Source organism: Staurois parvus, unplaced genomic scaffold (assembly GCF_062004578.1).
Source record: "Staurois parvus isolate SC_StPar_1 unplaced genomic scaffold, SC_StPar_1.0 ptg000362l, whole genome shotgun sequence".
Classification (NCBI taxonomy): Eukaryota; Metazoa; Chordata; class Amphibia; order Anura; family Ranidae; genus Staurois; species Staurois parvus.
In genome coordinates this window covers 10,990,171-11,010,730 of record NW_028318158.1, presented here as the reverse complement: position 1 = coordinate 11,010,730, position 20,560 = coordinate 10,990,171, and the positions used below count along the sequence as shown (strand labels likewise).

Sequence of the window (20,560 nt, the reverse complement as noted above, 5' to 3'; positions counted from 1 at the left end):
GCTTCAAGGAGGGGTGGGCTCCCTCCAGGCATACTTACCCTCAGTCTGTCCATTATTATATATGTGCTCAAACTTTGGAGGATCTTAAAGTGTATAGAGTTAGGACTGCTGTACACTGGGGTGCCGTGAAGTGGTCTCTGCAGAGTATGCATGTATTTGCAAATGTGTTCAAACTAAAACCCCTTGTTGTAATATGAACTGTTAGACAGGGGGATTCTGTTTGTTGCAGGCTGGCTGGTAAGTGAGCTGGGAATTTTTCTCTGTTGTTTTTTTACATGTGTTGCCCTTCCATGTGCTCTTTGCTGCATAGGCCAGTTACAGATTGGGGTGGTTGCCATTTTTTTGTACTATCTCTCCAGAAGGACAGAGCCATCTTTGTTCAGCCATCATCTTGGGTCAGCATATACTTCCTGGACTGAGAAGCCAGCTCAGAGATGACACAACCTTGTACAATGCTGGTGCCTGTGCAGTTCTTGGCTGTGTTCACAAATGTCTGCACACAGATCAGTCCCTGTTGCAGCCTCTCACCTTATGATTCACTACCAAGTTATAATTTTGCAGTCTAAACAATTGGGAAGAGGAGAATGAGAAAATGCTTCCTCATGCCTGCACCAAACTGATTACATTAGCCTAGGCAAAGCTACTGAACTAGAGCTCAAAGTAAGATAAAAAGTGCAGCTTTAAAAAAAAAAATGATACTGTTGCTAGTTATAGTTGCTGTTACAGAAAACTATGGAAAACCACAGACTACAATTGAACTATTATTGATAATATACAAAATGGTAACAGAGGTGAATCAAATTTTAACAAGTGTTTGACATACTTGTAGAATCCTGTGGCAGAGAGGCTCACCCGGTCCTCATAAGCTGCTTTTATCTGGAATAGAAAATAAGATGAATCACCCCTATGCTATGCCAGTGTATGCAAATACTGTATACTCACAGCCCTTACGGGTGGCTCACCAATATTTATAATCAATATACAGACTGAACAGCAGAGGGCACCATTAGCTGGAAAATTTTGACTAGATATTTAAGCTGTGTTACACATTCAGTTAATATTTATGTTAAAGCGGAGTTCCACTCAAAAGGGGAAGTTCCACTTTAAAGACTGGTCCCCCGCTCCCCATTGGCACCTTTGGGGAATGGGGGGGGGGAACCCAAATTCAACAGGTACCCGCTCCCACTTCCACTGCGATCGCCTAGGCGATCGGAAACAGCAGTTGTCCTCCTACCCTCCCTCCCTGAAGTCTTGTGGGACACGTTACAGGTCCCAGAAGACTACGGGGGCCATTCAGGAAGAACAGCGCTACTCGCGCATGTGCAGTGGGCACCCGGCTGTGACAGCCGGGTGCCCACACTGAAGATGCCAGCCTCCTGGAATACAGGACGGCCGGTGAAACAGGCTGTGGCGGGGGCAACGCGGGATCGTGGGACAGGTAAGTGGCTGTTTTTTAAAAGTCAGCAGCTACAGTTTTTGTAGTTGCTGACTTTTATTTTTTTACAGAGTGAGTGGAACTCTGCTTTAAGTTCCATGCAGCTAGTATTTAACAAGTGTTAGTTTCTTTTATTGTTCCCTGAACTTTCACTTTTACAGTACTCAGTTTCTCTTTCCTTTGTCCCTTTCTTCAGCCTTCACTGAACTTTTTGTTGGGGATGCGCACTGAGCACATCAGAGATTGGGATTACATCACTCATAATGCAAATGTCCCCCTGACCATAGCACCAGAGTAGTTCCTGTAATGCACATGCATCCCTCGAGCGCAGCACCAAAGCACATCATATGAAGATGCAGTACTAGTTGGGAACATGCACTTTCAGGTGGGTACACATTGCCTCCAAGGAGACCCTGCAACACAATGGGGCCACCCTTTAGGTTGAAGCTAAACAGATCAACATTTCAAAGGCTCATTCTGTTGCAAAAACTGTACACAAAAAGGGAAACTGGAAAAATAATGATGTCAAGTATGCTGCTGAATATATTTACTTATTTTAATTTGGTTGTAAACCCTAACATATACCCAGTGAAGTGACTAACCTCAGGTAATTCACAGAGATGAAACAAATCCTCCTACATCTTTATTTGCAGCCCTCCCTTCTCTACAGCATCCCAAAGCACACACTGTCAGCACATTTCCTAACTCCAGAAATCAGGGGGTGGGGATCTGATGTAACACACTGCACAGCATAGAGCAGAGAGCTGAGTATAATCTGAGACCCAAGTGGAGAGAATGCTTAACCGCCTCCACATAGTCTCATAGGAAAACATGCACAGCTGAGGCTATCAATCACCTGCTGAATGCTGAGAGAGAGGTGGAGGGCGGGACTGTCCCCCAAGATTGCTTGGTGTTGGCATGGACTGTCAGAGGCACGTTTTTCATTTCAGAGGTTTACAACCACTTTAAACAGTACTTTACAAAGAGCAATAAACCTATGAGTCCTTGCTACCAAAGGGGCTTAAAGTGTCCTATAGACCTTAGAGGATGGTTAGATCATGAGAATACTGTCAGGATACATCTACTGTCATACTTTTAGGCATAAATATACAGGGTCACTAAGTGCCTGAAGAGGTGGTAGTGCGGTAAGGTACTTCCTGGAGCTGGTTTATATCAGGAAAAACATTAACTGATTAGACAAGATTTTAAAACCTGCTGTTAAATCCTCACTCAATGTTGGTCAGCCAAGAGTATCCATAGTCATGGGATAGCCACATGATACAATATTTGTTCATATTTATTGCCAGGTTTACAATATAACATTCCAAGCATTGACATTTACCTATGCTTATGCGTCAAGGCCAATTTTTTGGAAAAAGCTGATTAACTTTCCAGTTCATTTTTAGATTTGGGGATCAAACCACAGCACCCAATATAAACCTTCACAAACCACAGAACTCTTTATGCAGCTAGATCCCTGATGGGAATCAAACCTTCGGCCCCAGCGATGCCAAGCAAAAGTAGAAAATGCTTAACCATCATGAAAAAAGTGCATTGTATGTATTTACATACCCAGCTTTCCCATGGGCCATTGGGGTTAGATTTCTTGTAGGGTTCCAGTCTCTGCAGTAATGTCTGACAAGCATTCTATAGAACAAGAGAAATGGTTATACCACTACAAATTACCATTTTAATTATATAGGCCACCAAATATTAATGACATCATAAAACAAATAAACCTGAGAAAAGTACAAAGGAGTATCAATGATGAACTCCAGGCAGATATAAAAGACATAATTTGCAGGAGAAGTGTAGGCAAAGCTTTTTTGGCTGTACTTCTCCTGGGGATCGCATGAGTGCCATTTGTTCAGCACTACTGTGACTCATTTTCAGCTGAAGTTGGCTGACATCACAGAGGCAGTGCAGGCTCTCAAAAGATCCCGACCATATGCTCCCATCCTCTCCACCGCCCAGTGCTCTGGTGAGCGCTGGAGGAGCAAAGTAGAGAGCTGGTGACTGACAGTCACCAGCTCTCTGCTCTTGGAACACTGAGAACTAAGCAATCAGCTCAGTTCTCAGTCTTAGGGCCGGGGGAGGGGGAGCAGATGCAGTGATTCGATGCTGCATCCATCTAGGTGAGTAAAATAATTTTTTGTTTTACTTAACCCATACTTTTCTTTTAATGCACTGCTGTAATTATTAATGCATCATTAAATGTATTTTTTGCATGCAAGCAGTGTGAGTGTTACCTGGTGTCAGCCTTGTGCAGTTCATGTGCTTACAGGAAGTATGGTGACAGGAGGAGAAAGAAGAGTGACATAGAGATGAGCTCCTCACTGTGCTGCTTCTCTTTTCACTGTCTAGCAGCATGCATAGACCTGAACTAAGCCTTAAGGAACTCCTTCAGGTAAGCACCTTCATGCACTGATAATGAACATCTACTGTGTTTCCTTCCAAAGGGTTTGTTCTTCTTTTCTAAAAAAAACTGTAATTCAAAGTCCACTGTATGGCTGAACAGTTTTGTTTCCTGTGGCATCTCTCTGCAGTCTGCTCATTAGACGGTGAGTCAGGCGAGTGACACAAGAGTTTGTACTGCTGCGGTACCAAATAGTGGCATCAGTGTGGAAGAGGGGGAACCGAATGACCAAGGGGTGTAGGGAAGACAGAGGAAAGGGAGAAAGAAAGGCAGCAGAAAAAAAGAGAGTGGTGAGATGAAGATTATAGGAGGAGAGTATTGAAGTAAAGAGATATAGATATAGACAAGAAAATAATGGAAAGACTTGGACAGAACTATATGGACTGGGGAAAATTGTTGGGTGGAATGGGATTGGGGGGGGGGGGTCAGTGTGGGAGATTACAGGGGCATGGTTTGTATTTTATTTTTTATAAATATGAAAGAGTGTTGTTTTAAGTGTTCAAAAAAAATTCAATAAGAGATATAATAAAAAAAATAAAAATAAAAACAGGTACCCGCTCCCTCCACCAAAAAAAGGACCAATTCTTCCATTTCAAACCAGGCCCTTTAAGGGGGACTCCATGCAAAAAAATGGTGTGGAGTCCTCCCTAAAATCAACATCTGGCCCTTCAGGTCTAGTATGCATTTTAAGGGGGGACCTGTGCAAAATACATAAAAAAATTTCATGGATTTCCCCAAAGATCTATCCCAGAGTCTTGAACAGAGCAAAGGTACAAAGGTGTTGGTTCCCCCTCAAAATCTACACCAGATCCATAGCAATTGGGTCGCACAAATTTTTTTTTGTGTTCTTGGTGCAGGGATTCCCCTTTAAAATCCGTACTAGATCTGAAGAGTTTGGTATTAATTAAAATAAGGGTACCCGCACTTTTTTTTTTTAACAAAAGTGACAGAGAGAGGGCAAAAAAAAAAGTTTCTTGTTTGTATTTTGTGGGGTTCCCATGCAATTTTTTACAAAATAAGGGAAGTTTGTAGGGAAAAGTAAATTACCAGCAATTTAAACAGCGTTGTTTTTCTTTGTACTGTAAATGCCAGTTTTGTTGCAGTAGGTTGTATATATTGTACAGATATTTTAAGGAATTTTGTATTTTTAATGTGTCACTTTAAGCATTAGGCTCTCTGGTTTCTGCAAAATGGTGTTTTTGAAGTTACGTTTAGTGAGTTTGAATTCAATTGCCAAGCATATGATATGTTCGCCGAATGGCCGTTGAACTGAGGTTGAGTGCATTCATACATTTAAGTCATCCCTACTTACCAGTAATTAATATAAGGGCTCATTTACAGTTGCTTCAAATGTGGAATTTGACACTCTTTTTTAAAGTACTTGGAAAGCCAATCAATGCATCTCTCATTAAATAAAATGGCTAGTTTACAGTCCTGTTCACACCTGGCGTTTGCTTTGCTTTGCTTCAAAAACTATACCCCATGTCGCTTTTTTGGTGCTTCAAAGCATCTCCAAAGCCTCCATAGAAGTCTATGACAAAGCTTGCTAACAGAACCTGCAGCTTTTGAGGGGCTTTTATTCAGAGTTAGCTTCACTTTGTTTTGGAGGTATTGCAGATATTAAATATCCCAGGATGCACTGGGAAACCAACAAAAAAAACAAAATGTCATCAGCAATCAATTCTGGTTCATGTGTATATATTTTGGACGTGTCTGGTGCAGACGTCACATCTGATGTGTAGCATGGAGCAGCAGGAAGGTGAGTGGGATCTGGACTAGAGTGGAGCAACTAGCAGACAGAATATGTGGTGTGCAATGTGGGAAGCTATAGCTAAAGGTGGGAGAGGACTGGACTGAGAGAACTGAGCAGCAAAGAGCTGGCAGAAACTGACAATGTCACATGTGGTATGCAGCATGGGAGCAGTATAGTGGGAGGTGAGCAGGGACCAGAGAGAAAAGGATCAGCAAACCAAAGGATCAGCACACCTAGGGGTTACTACTGAGTGGTGGATCAGCAGAGCTGTGGGTTACTACTGAGCGGGTGGTTAGCAGAGCTGGGGGTTACTACTGAGTGGCGGATCAGCAGAGCTGTGGGTTACTACTGAGCGGGGGGCAGCAGAGCTGGGGGTTACTACTGAGTGGTGGATCAGCAGAGCTGTGGGTTACTACTGAGCAGGGGGTCAGCAGAGCTGGGGGTTACTACTGAGTGGTGGAGTAGCAGAGCTAGGGGTTACTACTGAGCGGGGGATCAGCAGAGCTGGGGGTTACTACTGAGTGGTGGATAAGCAGATCTGTGGGTTACTACTGAGCGGGGGGTCAATAGAGCTGGGGGTTACTACTGAGTGTGGGATCAGCAGAGCTGTGGGTTACTACTGTGCGGGGGGTCAGCAGAGCTGTAGGATACTACTGAGTGTGGGATCAGCGGAGCTGGAGGTTAATAGTGAGTGAAAGATCAGCAAAGCTGTGGGTACTACTGAGCAGGGGATCTGCTAAATGAGGGTACTAATAAGTTGGGGATCTCCTGAACAAAGATACCAATGAGTCAGGGATCTGCTGAACAGGGGCATTAATGAGCTGGGTATCTGCTAAGCGGGGGTACTACTGAGCTGGGCTTCTACTGGGTCCTTTTAAAACAAATAGAAAATCACAACACAAAGGCATTTGCCAAGCTTCATTAAAACTTCAAAAAAGCATCACAGACTCATAACAAAACACATTAAAAGAGCATGTTGGCACGCGGTAGGTGTTTTAATGTGTGTTAAAGTCAAAGAAAGTGTAAGTGAGCTCTTGAAATCATGAGATACTACAACTGGATTGCAAAATGTAAGGTGAGCTTACAATCTACCACATCACAGAGGGCATATGATGAGAGTGACAAACATCTTCCAAGGAAAGTTTGTGAATGACAATGATCTACATATCACCTATTAGTCAAGTCTTTCTAGCACTGACATAACAATGGTTCTGCCTATACTGAGCCTTACTCCTAAATCAAATTCCTTTTCATTTACAGCTGCTTACATAAATCGCCATGCCATTGAGGTCCGAGCTGGCGGAGGCAGCAGTTGGCGACGTGTTGGGCACTGTGTTTGTGCTGGTCTCACTGATGTGTATTTTAGATGTTGCTATTCCCAGAGTTCTGCTGGCCACCTATATAAGAAAAGAAAAATTGATATTTAGCACAAATAATGTACTGATGATTGTCACATGCCTATATGTTCTCCTTTTTTTTTGCAAAAGGAGCTGTTTAAAACCACAACAAACAACCACCTTTACCCTCTTTTTTTTTAACCTCTGACAGGAGAGAAATGAATATGCAGTCCATTGTTTGACCCTGGCAATCCATGTACCACTGCTCACCCTCCTGTGCTAATTCACACTGAATAGTTTAGCCCAATCTCACTGTGTCACAGGACTGATTTTTAAGAGTCTTGAACTAAATATAAAATGTCCCTGGATCTGTGCTGTCACTGGAAGGAACAATTGTGCTTGTGTTGGTGGTGTCATTGGAAGGAAGAAACGTCCCTGCTTTGTTGGGAAGAAAAAAAATTCCCTGCATCGGTGATGTCACTGAAAGGAAAACTCGTCCCTAAATCTGCTGCGGTGTCCCTGGAAAGAAAAAAATGCCCCTTCATCAGAGGTATTACTGGATTGAAAAATTGTCTCTGCATTGGTGTGTCACTGAAAAGAAAGAAGTAATAAGTGTCTTAATACACAGAGTGCAGGGTTCAGGAGTACAGAATACAGAGGTCAAGAGTGCATATTGCACAGAGTGCAGTGGTAAGGAGTGCACATCTGGCAGGATGCAAAGGTCATGAGTGCAAAAAACACAGAAAGCAGGGCACAATAGTGTGTAATGTATGGACCACAGAGGTCAGGAGTGGTAACATACAGAGTATAGAGGTCAGGAGTGAGTAACACAAAGGGCACAGGGGTCAGGAGTAATGCACAGAGCACAGGGGTTATGAGTGCATTAAACAGAAAGCAGGGGTCAGGACAGCGTAATGCACAGGTCTGTAGACAAAGAACAACAAAAAACCCTCCCTCCCCAAGTCAACATCCCCTTCCCCAGTACAGATCTCCCTTCTTTCTCCCATTACTACAGAATCCCCCCCCTCCAGTAAGTACAGCTCTCCCCCTCTAGTACAGCTCTCCCTCTAAATACAGCTCCCTTCCCCCAGTACAGCTACTCCCCCTCAGAGCAGCTCTCACCCCCAGTACAGTGCTCTCCTCTGTACAGCTCTTCTCCCCCCAGTACAGTTCTTCCCCTCTGTACATCTACGTCCCCTAATACAGCTCTGCCCCAGTACAGCTCTTCCCACGCAGTACAGCTATCCTCCCTCAGTACAGCTTATTCCCCCAGTACAGCTCTGCCCCCCCCCCCCCACCGATACAGATCACCCCCCACCCACTGCTACAGATTTCCCAGTATGTAACCCCACTTCCGGAGTTCCCTTCCCCCAATACAGCTCTGACCCACCAGTATAACTCTCCCCCCCTTCCCCACTACAGCTCTTCCCATGCGGTACAGCTATCCCCTCTCAGTGCTGTTTTTCCCCCCAGTACAGCTCTCCAAGCCTAACTGCCCAGTACAGCTCTCCACCCTCAGTACAGCTCTCACCCCTCAGTACATTTCTCCCTGCTCCATAAAACACACTTACCAGACAATGGCAGTTCAGAATAGGAAAAGTCTCCCCTAACCTGGGTCATGTGACTGAAGCTGGGGAAGAGCAGCCTCCCTTGCTCTGAACTGACTTATTTATGCCCCTGTGTACTTCCAACCTTGTGACAGCAGTTTGGGGAATGTCCTTTTCTGTTCCAGTATGACTGTGCCCCTGTGTACAAAGCCAACTCCACAACCCTATCAAACACCCTTGACATGAATTGGAAATCTTATTGAAAACCCAATCTTCTCACCTAACATCAGTACCTGAGCTCAAAAATGCTGTTGTGGCTGAATGGGTACAAATTTCCACTGACACACTCCAAAATCTGATAGAATGCCTTCCCGGAAGAGAGGAGGCTGTTATAGTTAGGAAGGGGGGAGGAGAATTCAATATTAATGACCATGGTTTTGGAATGGGATGTCTAAAAATTCTATATAGGTGTGATGGTCAGGTGTTCACAAACATTTGCCCATAACTGTGTGCACTAGTATGCCATACACTAGTATGGGTGTAAACTGCTGAATGTTCCCAACACAGACATTAATGAAAAAAAAAAGTTAATAAACGTAATAATAAATTAAATAACATCTGGTATTTGATTACCTGAACCATCTTGGTGTGCAGCCCCTGACCCATCTCTGTCCCACCATGGGTTAACAGAACCGACCCATCTATGTACACATGTACCAGAGCTCCAGCCTGTAGAAGAGAAGACATGAAGGACATATGAAAGAGACACATGAGGTACCTCAATTACGAACTACTTCTTAAATATGAAATAATCAGTGGTTAGTTTGTTCATCAGCATGGTCCTCATATTGTTTTACCATTAGTTTATGGCAAAGCAGGGCTAGTTTTGGTGCTTCCTGGTGTAGGTCTTTGGGATGGTTGGCATGGGTTGGTTCATATGTGGCCATGGTGCAGAACTGGTCTGATTTTGGCAAACTAGGGCAAGGGATCAAACGCACCTTGTCCTTTATAAAATGTAAATAAAATGGCCCCAGTGTATTTCCAATTAGTATATTTTTGGGTTGTTATTGAACTGTTTGCCTTAAAATAATGCTTAGTGAATTTTACCATTTTAAACCAAATATGTTATTGTATTAAAGGCTAAGTTTACTTGTGCAACGTGTTACATGTTCCACCCTATAGGGCACATATCTGTGTACCAGCCCGTTGCCAGTACCATGTGACAGCTGTGACCAATCACAGTAGGTCACATGACAATTGTAAACAATGGATGTTTTCATGCCATCCATTGTATACAATTGTGTTGTTAGCTGTGATTGGTCACAGTGACAACATGTACAGACTGGACCAATCACAGCTAATCACAACAAAAAACACTGAATTAATCAATTTCATTCAGTTAAATGTCTGCCTCTAGCAGTGAAATTCTACTATGGTAACATTATATTACTCTGGTCACAGTGTTTTATAAAATATATATATATTTCATCACCACACCAGTCATATGATAGGGCTGCATGGTGACAGCATGGGGGGGGGGAATAGTGAATTTCTTCATTTCCAAAAAAATTATGACAAAAAATGACAACTTTCAAAAACTTGCCATGCTTCTTACCAAATACCGCAGACTGTCTATTTTCCAAAAAGGGGTCATTTGGGGGTATCTCTACTGAGATCAGTGCAGTCAGTACATCAGGATTGACCGATTTTCAGATATACTGTATACAAAAGATTGTGGACTCTATAACTTTTCTACAGACTAAATAATATTTACTAATTTGGGTTATTTTCATGAAGGAAATGAAGCAGAATACATTTTGGCCTAAATTTATGAAGAACAATTATTTATTTGCAAAATTTTAACAACAGAAACAAAGAAAAACGTGTAAATAAACTTTTTGTGTTTATTTAGCAAAAAAAACCAGTGTTGATTAAATACCATTAAAATAAAGCTCTATTTGTCTGGAAAAATGCTAAACATTTTGTTTGGGTACAGTGCTGCATGACCATGTAATATACTGGTGGTGAAGCGCTACACATATATATATATATCAGTGTGTATAATAAATCTACAATGATATATCTATGCATATGGATCAAAAAAATGAAATGATATATAAACAAAGCATGCATATAAAATTATATAATGCTCTAGCTGGTGCTTTTAGATCATGCTTAACCTCCCTGGCGGTATTCCCGAGTGTAGCTCGAGGTAAAGTTTCAGTATCACAAGCGGTAACCCTGAGCTGCACTTGGGCTTACCATGCGGTGCTGCTCCGTGATCCCTCGGTCACTTACCTTGTCCTGCGCTCCCGCGATGTCCCTCCTGCAGTGTCCCCGACAATGTAATCCGGCAGATGCCGGCATCTGTCTTCTGGGTTCCGTCCCCTGTGAGGGTCGGGACGTACGGGGGACGGAACGGCGGGAAATTTGAAAATAACAAAAAGTGACATTCACTAAAATCACATAGTATTACATTCCTGTATCAAACCATTTCACATACATTTTGTCCCGAGTGCTTTGTCCTGTGCCCTGCCTGCGTTTTTACTGTTCTTTCTGCCTGGAAACTGAGAAATGTCCATGGCGTCCAAAAAGCGTCCCTTTAGGTCTAAATCGGTTTTAGACCAGCTAGAGAACAGCGATAGTAAATTAGAACTACTTGCAGAATTGAGTGATAATGATTCGTGGAGAAATTCGTCATCAGACACTGAAAACGATTCTGCGACTTTGCTCAGTGATGTGCGAACTTGGCGCTATATTTCAAATTTCAGTGTTTTTGGTTTGATTATATTATTGAATTGAATTTATTGTTATATTATTATTTTTTATGATTATTTATTAAATTATAATTTATGATTTCGTGTTTCAAGTTTTATCCTACCTGGGATGTTTACTAGACTCTTGTTCGGGCAGATTTCAGTGAGTTATTCCTAAAAATGACAGGCCTACAATAAAAAAACTACATATTTCCATACAAAAATATGTACCGCTTTGAGCACAGAAATATGGACATAATCAGACCGCTAGGGAGGTTAAATAAATGGATACCAGGTGCTGAAGTGCAAACAGGTCAGTCAATTACTGACCTGTACCCAATGTGCTAACAAAAAAAACCCTCATGAGGGTAAAGTTGATGAGAAGATAAATATATCACACACTATTAAAAAGTGACAAGTGCTCTGACTGCAGACACAATAGGTAAATATATCTATATATCAAAAGTCCACAATAAAGTGCAATAAATCGTGCATGAAGGTTGATGTGCAAAATAGGCAATAGTAGTGCTTCAATTTTTCACTCCAAACATGATGCGTGCTTGTGTGACACATGTGTGTATCACTATCCAAAAGTGGCTAGAGTGCCTCCTCACCTCCTTGAAGCGACCCCTAAGGGCCACAACACATGGTTCCACTCAGCCTCCACTGCCAGGTCACTTTTCCCCTCAGATGGTGGTCACAACATCAGGAATATCATAAGGCCATAAAGAGGTAGACAAAGAGAGCCTCCATAGTGTAGTATGATTTATTCAAATAGCAGGTAAATAAGCCAAAAGGACACTCACAGTGATGCAGATACAATTCAGCGGTTTCCCATGTGCTGTGGGTGTACTGCAGGTCCCTGGGTGTCCAAAGATGGCGTCTACCAGAAGTGTGTAAGCGGAAATGCTTCACCGGAAATGCATCACCGCGCTCTACGCGTTACTCCACGATACCACGTGGCTTTGTCATGATGGCCTTATGATATTCCTATTCCTGACCACCATCACCAAAGTGACCTGGCAGTGGAGGCTGAGTGGAAGCATAGGAGCCAATTATCTGAGATCCCCAGTGTTGTGGATCACATATTGCTCAATGTGTTGTGGCCCTTAGGGGTCGCTTCAGGGAGGTGAGGAGGCACTCTAGTCACTTTTGGATAGTGATACACACATGTGTCACACAAGCACGCGTAATGTTTGGAGTGAAAAATTGAAGCACTACTATTGCCTATTTTGCACATCAACCTTCATGCACGATTTATTGCACTTCATTGAGGACTTTGATATATAGATATATTTACCTATTGTGTCTGCAGTCAGAGCACTTGTCACTTTTTAATAGAGTGTGATATATTTATCTTCTCATCAACTTTACCCTCATGAGGGTTTTTTTTGTTGGCACATTGGGTACAGGTCAGTAATTGACTGACCCGTTTGCACTTCAGCACCTGGTATCCATTTATTTAAGCATGATCTAAAAGCACCAGCTAGAGCATTATATAATTTTATATGCATGCTTCGTTTATATATCATTTCATTTTGTTGATCCATATGCATAGATATATCATTGTAGATTTATTATACACACTGATATATATATATATATATATATATATATATATATATATGTGTGTGTGTGTGTGTAGCGCTTCACCACCAGTATATTACTATTGTATATCCTCAGGTATTAGGAAAAGGTGACAGCAGCTTGCATAAATTAATTGATCATACTATTACCAGTGGAGCGCAGGGGGACTATTATTTACATTTGCATGTCCATGTAATTGTCATTCAAACTGTGAGAGTGCCGAAAGCTGAAAATTGGCCTGGGTCGGAACGGGGTAAAAGTGCCGGCTATTGCAGTGGTTAATACTCAAAACAAACACCCATCTATCCATTCCTCCATGCTTTATTTTGTTAAGAAATCACATTGAAAAGCATTCCATAGCATTTCTGGCATTGGCCATCTTGAGTAATGGCAGATGATTCAAGTAGCATTTACATCCTGGAATCCATCTACTCTAACTCAGGCATGCAGGCAGGAGGGTGTGCTTAGCTAAGAAAACCCCTCCTCCCCTCTTGAAGATTCCTGGGATATGTTACATCGTTTGCCTAGGCATGGAAGCCAGGAAATAACTGAAGAAACGTAAAAAAAAGAGTAAATATGATATACTTTTCTATGTATTTACCAATGCTAGCAGCATAAGAATTAAAAATAGTCAGTGTTGACTGAGAGGGTGAAGTTCTGCTTTAAAAAAGCTTCAGAAAAGATATAGAGCACACGGATTGCATTGCTTTCAGTGACTTAGACAACTCACAGGGGTTGGTATATTTAAACTGAACAGCACAAAATCTGGTGCAGCTGAGCATGCTAACCAACAAGGCTCCATGCACACTGGGGGCGTTTTAATAACGCTGGTAACATTAGCTGTGTAAAGTCACATTAAAAACTTGAGTTTTTCAGCGTTTTTGTATTAGCGTTTTGCTGCTTTTTTTCGCGGTTTTTTTTGGTCCAAAAAATTTCCAAAAACACTGGTTTTCCACGATTTACCATGATTTACTGAGTTTTGCTGTGTTTTTCAGTATTAGAGCGTTTTTACAGATAAAAAACTCCTCTAGAAACCCACTAGTTCTGAGGGGGGTTTCTAGACAAAAAACGTTGATTAGTCTGTGTGTGCATGGACACATAGGATAACATGCTGGGGAGTTTACTAGCTGTAGAAAAAAACGTCAAAAGCCAAAAACAGCCGCTGTAAAAACGTCCCCTGTGCATGAGGACTTAACTTCAGCTTGTTCAATTAAGCTTCGTCAATAAAACCTGGAAACTGATTGGTTTCTATGCAGAGATGCACCAGATTCTGCACTCTCCAGTTTTAGTAAATAAACCCCATAGAGGTAGATTGCCTAACACCGGCGCACACAGAATATGGTGCATCTGCGCATACTAACCAATGCTATTGTCAAAGCTTAATTGACAAGCTGAAGTTAGAAGCTGATTGGTTACTAAGCACAGCTGCACCAGATCCTGAGAGCACCATTTTTAGTAAATCTCCCCCACAGTGTTGCATTGTTAATGAGAACAATATAGCACAACCCTTGGGTAGCATTGCAAATCAGCAGGCAGAGCCAGAGGATGTAATGAACAACAATGGCTGCCACCAAGTATAACCTATACACAATTTTATTCAAACATTGACACCCAGTAACAGCGTTAATTGATTATTTAGTTCTTTTTAGCACATGTAGGCAACCTTTGCTTCGTGTTAAGTGGCATCTACATAGATTGTTTCCCAGTTGTTTGCAAACTGTCCCATCTAAGCGGACAGGACCCTTGTTTTCCCTTAAACAAACCTGGTTGAGCAAGGTAAGGGTGAAACTGATGCCAAACTTGGTTGGGATGATAGCGATACCCCTCTTCTTCCATCGGTGTTGTCTGTATGACAATACACAAACACATTTCAGATATATAAAAGTTTTGGGCTATACAGTAACACAGGTAAAACCCTTAACCCGAGTTCTAAATCAACTGTAGCTCCACCTAACAAAAATTCTCACATGTAGGCTGGGTGTCTCCTAAAACTAAGCTCTGCCATCTCCTTGTACAAGAAATGAAAGAAATTAAAGACCTGTTGTTGCCAAACAACTTTGTCTCACATTGACTTTGGAGCCACCACTGACACCACAGCCTTACAGCATGTGAAGCTACAATCATGAGCCCACAGAGGGCTTCCAAGCAGCAAAGAGCCTTTGTAGGCTTCTAGCTGCCTCTCACATATAGGAGGTTTATAGGAGAGATTTTATACACAATGAAACAATGGTTTAAAATACATCTTGACGCTTTTGATGTCACTTGATCATAAGCCTTATGATTATGTGATCCAGCATGAAATGCATCAAAGAATTCCTACATTGTGCATTAAAGCTCTTCAACAAGCTCTTCATGGACCCCTAATTGAAACTTATCTGTCATTTCATTTCTGCCTAATGCACCAGCAATCAGATTTCATTATTATTATGAAGTTGAAACTTCTCAGTCTAACAATATATGTGCAGGTGCTCCAATGCCAACTTTTTAAACTTATTTTGCGTAAATAAACCTGTAACAATTAGTACTGCAGCTCAAATCTCTACAGCACACACCTTACCAAATCAGAAAAACTTCAGTAGACTGCTGGACATTTAGCCTGTGCCTAATCAACAGGTGCTCTGTTTACTCATACCCTGGATTAAGGCCTGTCTGATGACTGTCTGTTCATTCCCTCAACTGCTCTTGCAAAATTTGTGGATAAGCTTACTCAGCTTGTCTGTACTAATTCTGATCATCATCCCGTTGTCTCTGCTATTGTCAATCATTACTTTGTCTACCTGTGTGTAACCTGGAATCTGTTTAGGATCAGTTTGTCTGCACCTGATCAGACTGCTGACTCTGCTACCATTTGCTCTGACTATCTAAGGGCTTACATGGCTCCAACATCTGTTCTGCTTGTTAGTCGGCTGTCACCCCTGGTGGCAACGTTGGTACACCAGGCTCTGTTACAAAACTCCAGTTAATACAGTTTGCTGCCACCTAGTCAAGAAGATATTATGGATGCTGTTACCTGTTAAACTTCTCAATGGCCACTTTCCTCTCCTGGTACAAGCTGTTTCTCAGACACTCCTCCCAACATTGTTGAACATTGAATCCCTCTAGCTTCTGATTGAAATGGGTTAGATCCCCCTCCTTGTACATGTTCAGTTTCCTGACCTGTGCATGGAGACATGTGTCATGATAATGAGAATCCTGAGATAAAAATGCACCATATACAGAACACAGTATTATTTTAACAATGATCAAAGGGGGCACTCTTTACGTCTGGAGGAAAAGAAATTTAATCTCCAAATACGGAAAGGTTTCTTCACAGTGAGAGCTGTGAAAATGTGGAATAGACTCCCTCAAAAGTTGGTTCTGGCCAGATCAGTGGATTGCTTCAAAGAAGTCCTGGATTGTTTCCTAGATACACAGAATATAACTGAATACTAACATTTATAGGTAAAGTTGATCCAGGGAATATCCAACTGCCTCTCGGGGGATCAGGAAGGAATTTTTTTCCCTGCAGTAGCAAATTGGATCATGCTTTGCTGGGTTTTTTTTTGCCTTCCTCTGGATCAACTGTGGGTATAGGATTATAACTTTTTTTTTCTATGGTTGAACTGGATGGACTTTTGTCTTTTTTCAGCCAGATTAACTATGTAACTATGTAGCCAGGTGCTGGCTACTGCAAAATGGATTCAGGGGAACATTATCAGAGAGAACCATAGACTAGCTAGCTACCTGCTATTGCCCAGGACCAGACCGTTACATCACCTCCTGCCTATAGAGGAGGGGAGCTGTTCTTGAACAGAGCAGAGGATCTTGGTACCTGTAGTTCTGCGGCCAATTCTCACTGTATTTTAGGGCCCCTTCGGAACTACAAATTCCAGAAAGCTGATCCAACAAAGGATTATGGGAGAGCTCATATATTTGACTGCTCCTGTTGGGCTTGCTCTCTCGGCCCGGGGACAATAAAGAGGACAGTTGAAGGCTGATGTTCTGCATACAGCTGCATCAGAACTCAGCGGCCCAGCCGGTGGTAGTGACACACAGCTCGTTCGTCTGTGCAGCTGCACTGCAGACTGATACACCGAGTGTTCACAACCACTGTCCACTAACCAGCAATCCTCACAGTCCTTCTCAGCATCATTGGTAATAGCTGTCAGTGCATTAACCTACTGTATCATCACTGCTTCCCCTGTGAAGTTATAAGAAACTGCTCAGCTCATCCTGAAGTGCCAAAGACTACATCTGAACCAGGATTGCTGAAAGGGCAGCTGCTGGTCTTTTTATCTACTTAGCTGTATAAGGACACTGCTAGCAGACAACGATTTATCCAAATCAAGAAAGAAATCCATGATTTGCTATTTTCATAGTTCTGTCTGCAGCTCTCTGTAATTCTTCATTACTCTTCACCTTCAAAGGGCCCCAACATGCTAGCAGAAAATCCCATCCCCAACCTTTGGGTTGACTCTATTTCATATCCACCACTATTTATTGCTTATTTAAAGGGGCGCCTCTTCTTTTTACAAATATCCATAAAAAGGCAATCACGTGGTCCCATTGTGTTGCACCAGTGGTCACATGGAAGATGGTGGTTTTCTTAAGCCTCTCCACCACAACCAGTGTTGCATTGTTGCACAGTGATTATGCACAGTTTGCCATTATTTAAGCATTGATATTCACTTTGTGCTACCGTTATTTATTCCTTCAAATTGTGTACATTGCTGTAAATAGTTTTTAATCCTCTAAATGCTAACTGGAGCCATCCTTGAGATAGTCAGTACAACTGTAGTTACTGAAATAGTGGGGTAGATTTACTAAAACTGATGCATTTAGAATTGGGTGCAGCTGTGTATGGTAGCCAATCAGCTTCTAACTTTACCTTGTTCAATTAGACTTTGGCAATAAAACCTGGAAGCTGATTGGTTTCTATGCAGAGATTTTGTACTCTCACTCAGTTTTAGTAAATAACCCCCATTGTGTCCATTGCCTTTTTTTCACTTTGTGCTGGGTATTATTGGAAACTAGTTTGGTGAACATTGTTGGTCTAACATGTCTGAACCTGGAGTGTCAGAAGGGTTAAGGAGCTTGAAAGGTCAAGGCAGTAGCAGAGGACAAGCATTTCCAGCGGCTCCTACAGGGGTAATGCTACAATGGTAAAACACATGTAGATCTAAATAACAGCTCAGTTAACCCACAACCCTTCTTTTGAAAATGTCCATTCCTGAATTTGACCATCTGGCCAGCATAATGTATCTGCATTCTACATACATGTTCTGGTGGCAATTTGCACACTTGGGCGATATCGCTCATCCATGCCTCTGCCACCATCATCCCCTGAGGACCACCAAAGCCTCGGAATGCAGTGTTTGAAGGTAAGTTGGTTTTGCACAGATATCCAGTTCCTCTGATGTTTGGGATTTTGTAAGCATTGTCCATGTGGAGTAAACTTCTATCAAGAATCTAGAGAGGAGAATTGAACGTGTTATTACATTTCACACTTCTGTAGAGTACATGGCAGCATTACCATGTGTTATTATGAATGAAATTCCTGGCATGAATAAAAAAATGGCCAAAAGACTAGGCAGCTTCAATTACATGGTCTCTGGCTACCAATGAGTTTTACAAACAAAACAAAAGTTTGACTGAATGTGTGTTCTTTAAGTGATTTAACACATTAGGATTTCTATACAGTTCAACCTAAACCCAGCAAAGTATGCAATCCATCCTAATGTTTGTTCCACTTTTGAGAATACAAGTCATTTTTTAAAAATGGCAGGATCAAAATACATTACACAGAAATCATGGGAAGGGGCTTACTGCATGGGATAAATCCACAGAGTTTCCAGCATTTGCATAGTAGAAAATTTCTAGGGCAGTTACTTGTCCACTTTTCTTGAATCCAACCTGCAATTGTGAGATGAAGCAGGATGTCATGAATTAATGTCAATGAATCAGTGCCAAACTTGAAAGTGACCCTGTCATGAGAGAAGCATGGGAGCTGCCATTGCTGGCCTCCTTCTTAGCGTGACTGTAAACCCTAAACTTGTAAAACAACCCATTCAGTTTAAAATAGAAATGAGATGCAAAACATGTGTATATAAATATAGAAAACACATTATAAACACTTTTCCCCCCTTTTTATAAGTAATCACATTCCTTCTGTTCTCAGCTGCATAAAAGCTGGGGGAGGAGAAGCAGCAGGACACTGATCTTTCCAATGAAAGGCTGTGAGGGGGGGGAATGTCAGGAAAAGTCTGATCATTGAAGGAGAGCAGTCTCAGTTCCCAGTATAGCTAGCGAAGTGACCACACTGTGGTTTCCTGCTTAGTGTGGTCGGTTTTTAATAGGAAAGCAGAGGGACTGTCAGGAACACCGAAGATTTCACACAAAGAGAACAGGATATTTTTTCATACAAGTACATGGTACAGCAGGCACACATCAGGAATATGAAATGTTGGGCTTCCATATTCTTTAAATTGATTGTTGCTTGGCTGGGCCTAACATAAATGCACTAAATCACAGAGTCAGAACAAACATGTCGTAATTGAGTGTCAGCAAAGTGTCAGATTTCCTTATCTCTATACTTGTTCCAGGTCAGTGACTTAAACTTTTACAGCCTATGAATCAACATGACTGCCAGCCAACTAGCATTTTAAGATGAAATGATAAGTAATGGCGGCTTCCATAATTCTTTCATGACAGGTTACATTTATTAAAGGGACAAATGATTGGTTGATGCTGCAGACTAGAATATGACCACATGGAGGTCAGAGGGTGCAGTTCCTTCTGGACCCACCAGGGTATGACTACCCATTCATAAATGATCCCCCCCCCTGTATTTAACAGATGTCCGTACCACTATACAGTACTCAGAAGAAATCAGTGGACCTTCTTTTTTACTTGCCTTTGGTGTGTTTATGTGTTGCTTTAGTGTGTTTATGTGTTGCAAGGTGGTCGACTTCTGTAAAACCACCATGCCCAAACATGAATCGAAATCCATCTAATCCCTGCTGAAATTTTGATCCTTGTATGGCCAGTTTAATAAATATTCATTTTTCCATGTAGCTATGCATGTTTATGCAATTGTAAAGGTGCATGAAATTTAGAAGTGTGTGCATAAACTCATTCCAGTGGCTCGAATATTCATTTATTCTAGCCACTAGAATGAATATACACGCATACATATTCAATTTCGAATTACTTATGTGCATTTCACATGCATGCATGTAAATTATGATGGTCAGCTGCTTTTTGAATACAGGTTTGGGGTATTTTTTTATGCCCCTGATCACTGCTTCATAATACAAATCTAAATACCACATTGCATTTATACACCTTGAATGTGTTCAGAAGCATGCGCAAATAAATAAATACTGCTTGTAAGGGAGGTGGTTTTTCTGCCCTTGTGCCTGGGGCCTAACATTAACGCCTCCTAGAATGGAAATAGCTTTAGATGTGATTTTATAGCTTATTACATATTACACTGTTCTAAAACAGGCAACCTCACTGGAATATAATTAGCTGGGTTGTGTTACATTTGGTTCAGAAGGATTGCATTTACTAATAAAAAGATGACTTAAAGAATATGTAAATCCAGCATTTCATATCCCTGATATGTGCCTGTTGTACCATGTACTTATATGAAAAAGTATCCTGTTCTCTTTGTATTGCTTCCTTTGTGTGAAATCCCTGATGTTTCTGTCAGTCCCTCTGCCCTTCTATCAAAAACTGACCGCACTGG

General features: G+C 41.7%; 1 protein-coding gene across 1 annotated transcript in view; it reads right to left on the bottom strand.

Moving 5' to 3' along the window:
* The window catches only part of XDH (xanthine dehydrogenase), a 101,848-nt gene that overhangs the window by 11,077 nt on the left and 70,211 nt on the right, over positions 1-20,560 (bottom strand). Inside the window, exons 24-31 of the mRNA XM_089685111.1 lie at positions 18,637-18,723; positions 18,088-18,279; positions 15,842-15,987; positions 14,595-14,676; positions 9,122-9,217; positions 6,873-7,001; positions 3,008-3,082; positions 824-876 (exon numbers count right to left, since the gene is read on the bottom strand). Of these exons, the coding sequence (XP_089541237.1) occupies positions 824-876; positions 3,008-3,082; positions 6,873-7,001; positions 9,122-9,217; positions 14,595-14,676; positions 15,842-15,987; positions 18,088-18,279; positions 18,637-18,723 (860 nt within the window). The remainder of the gene's footprint in view (positions 1-823; positions 877-3,007; positions 3,083-6,872; positions 7,002-9,121; positions 9,218-14,594; positions 14,677-15,841; positions 15,988-18,087; positions 18,280-18,636; positions 18,724-20,560) is intronic.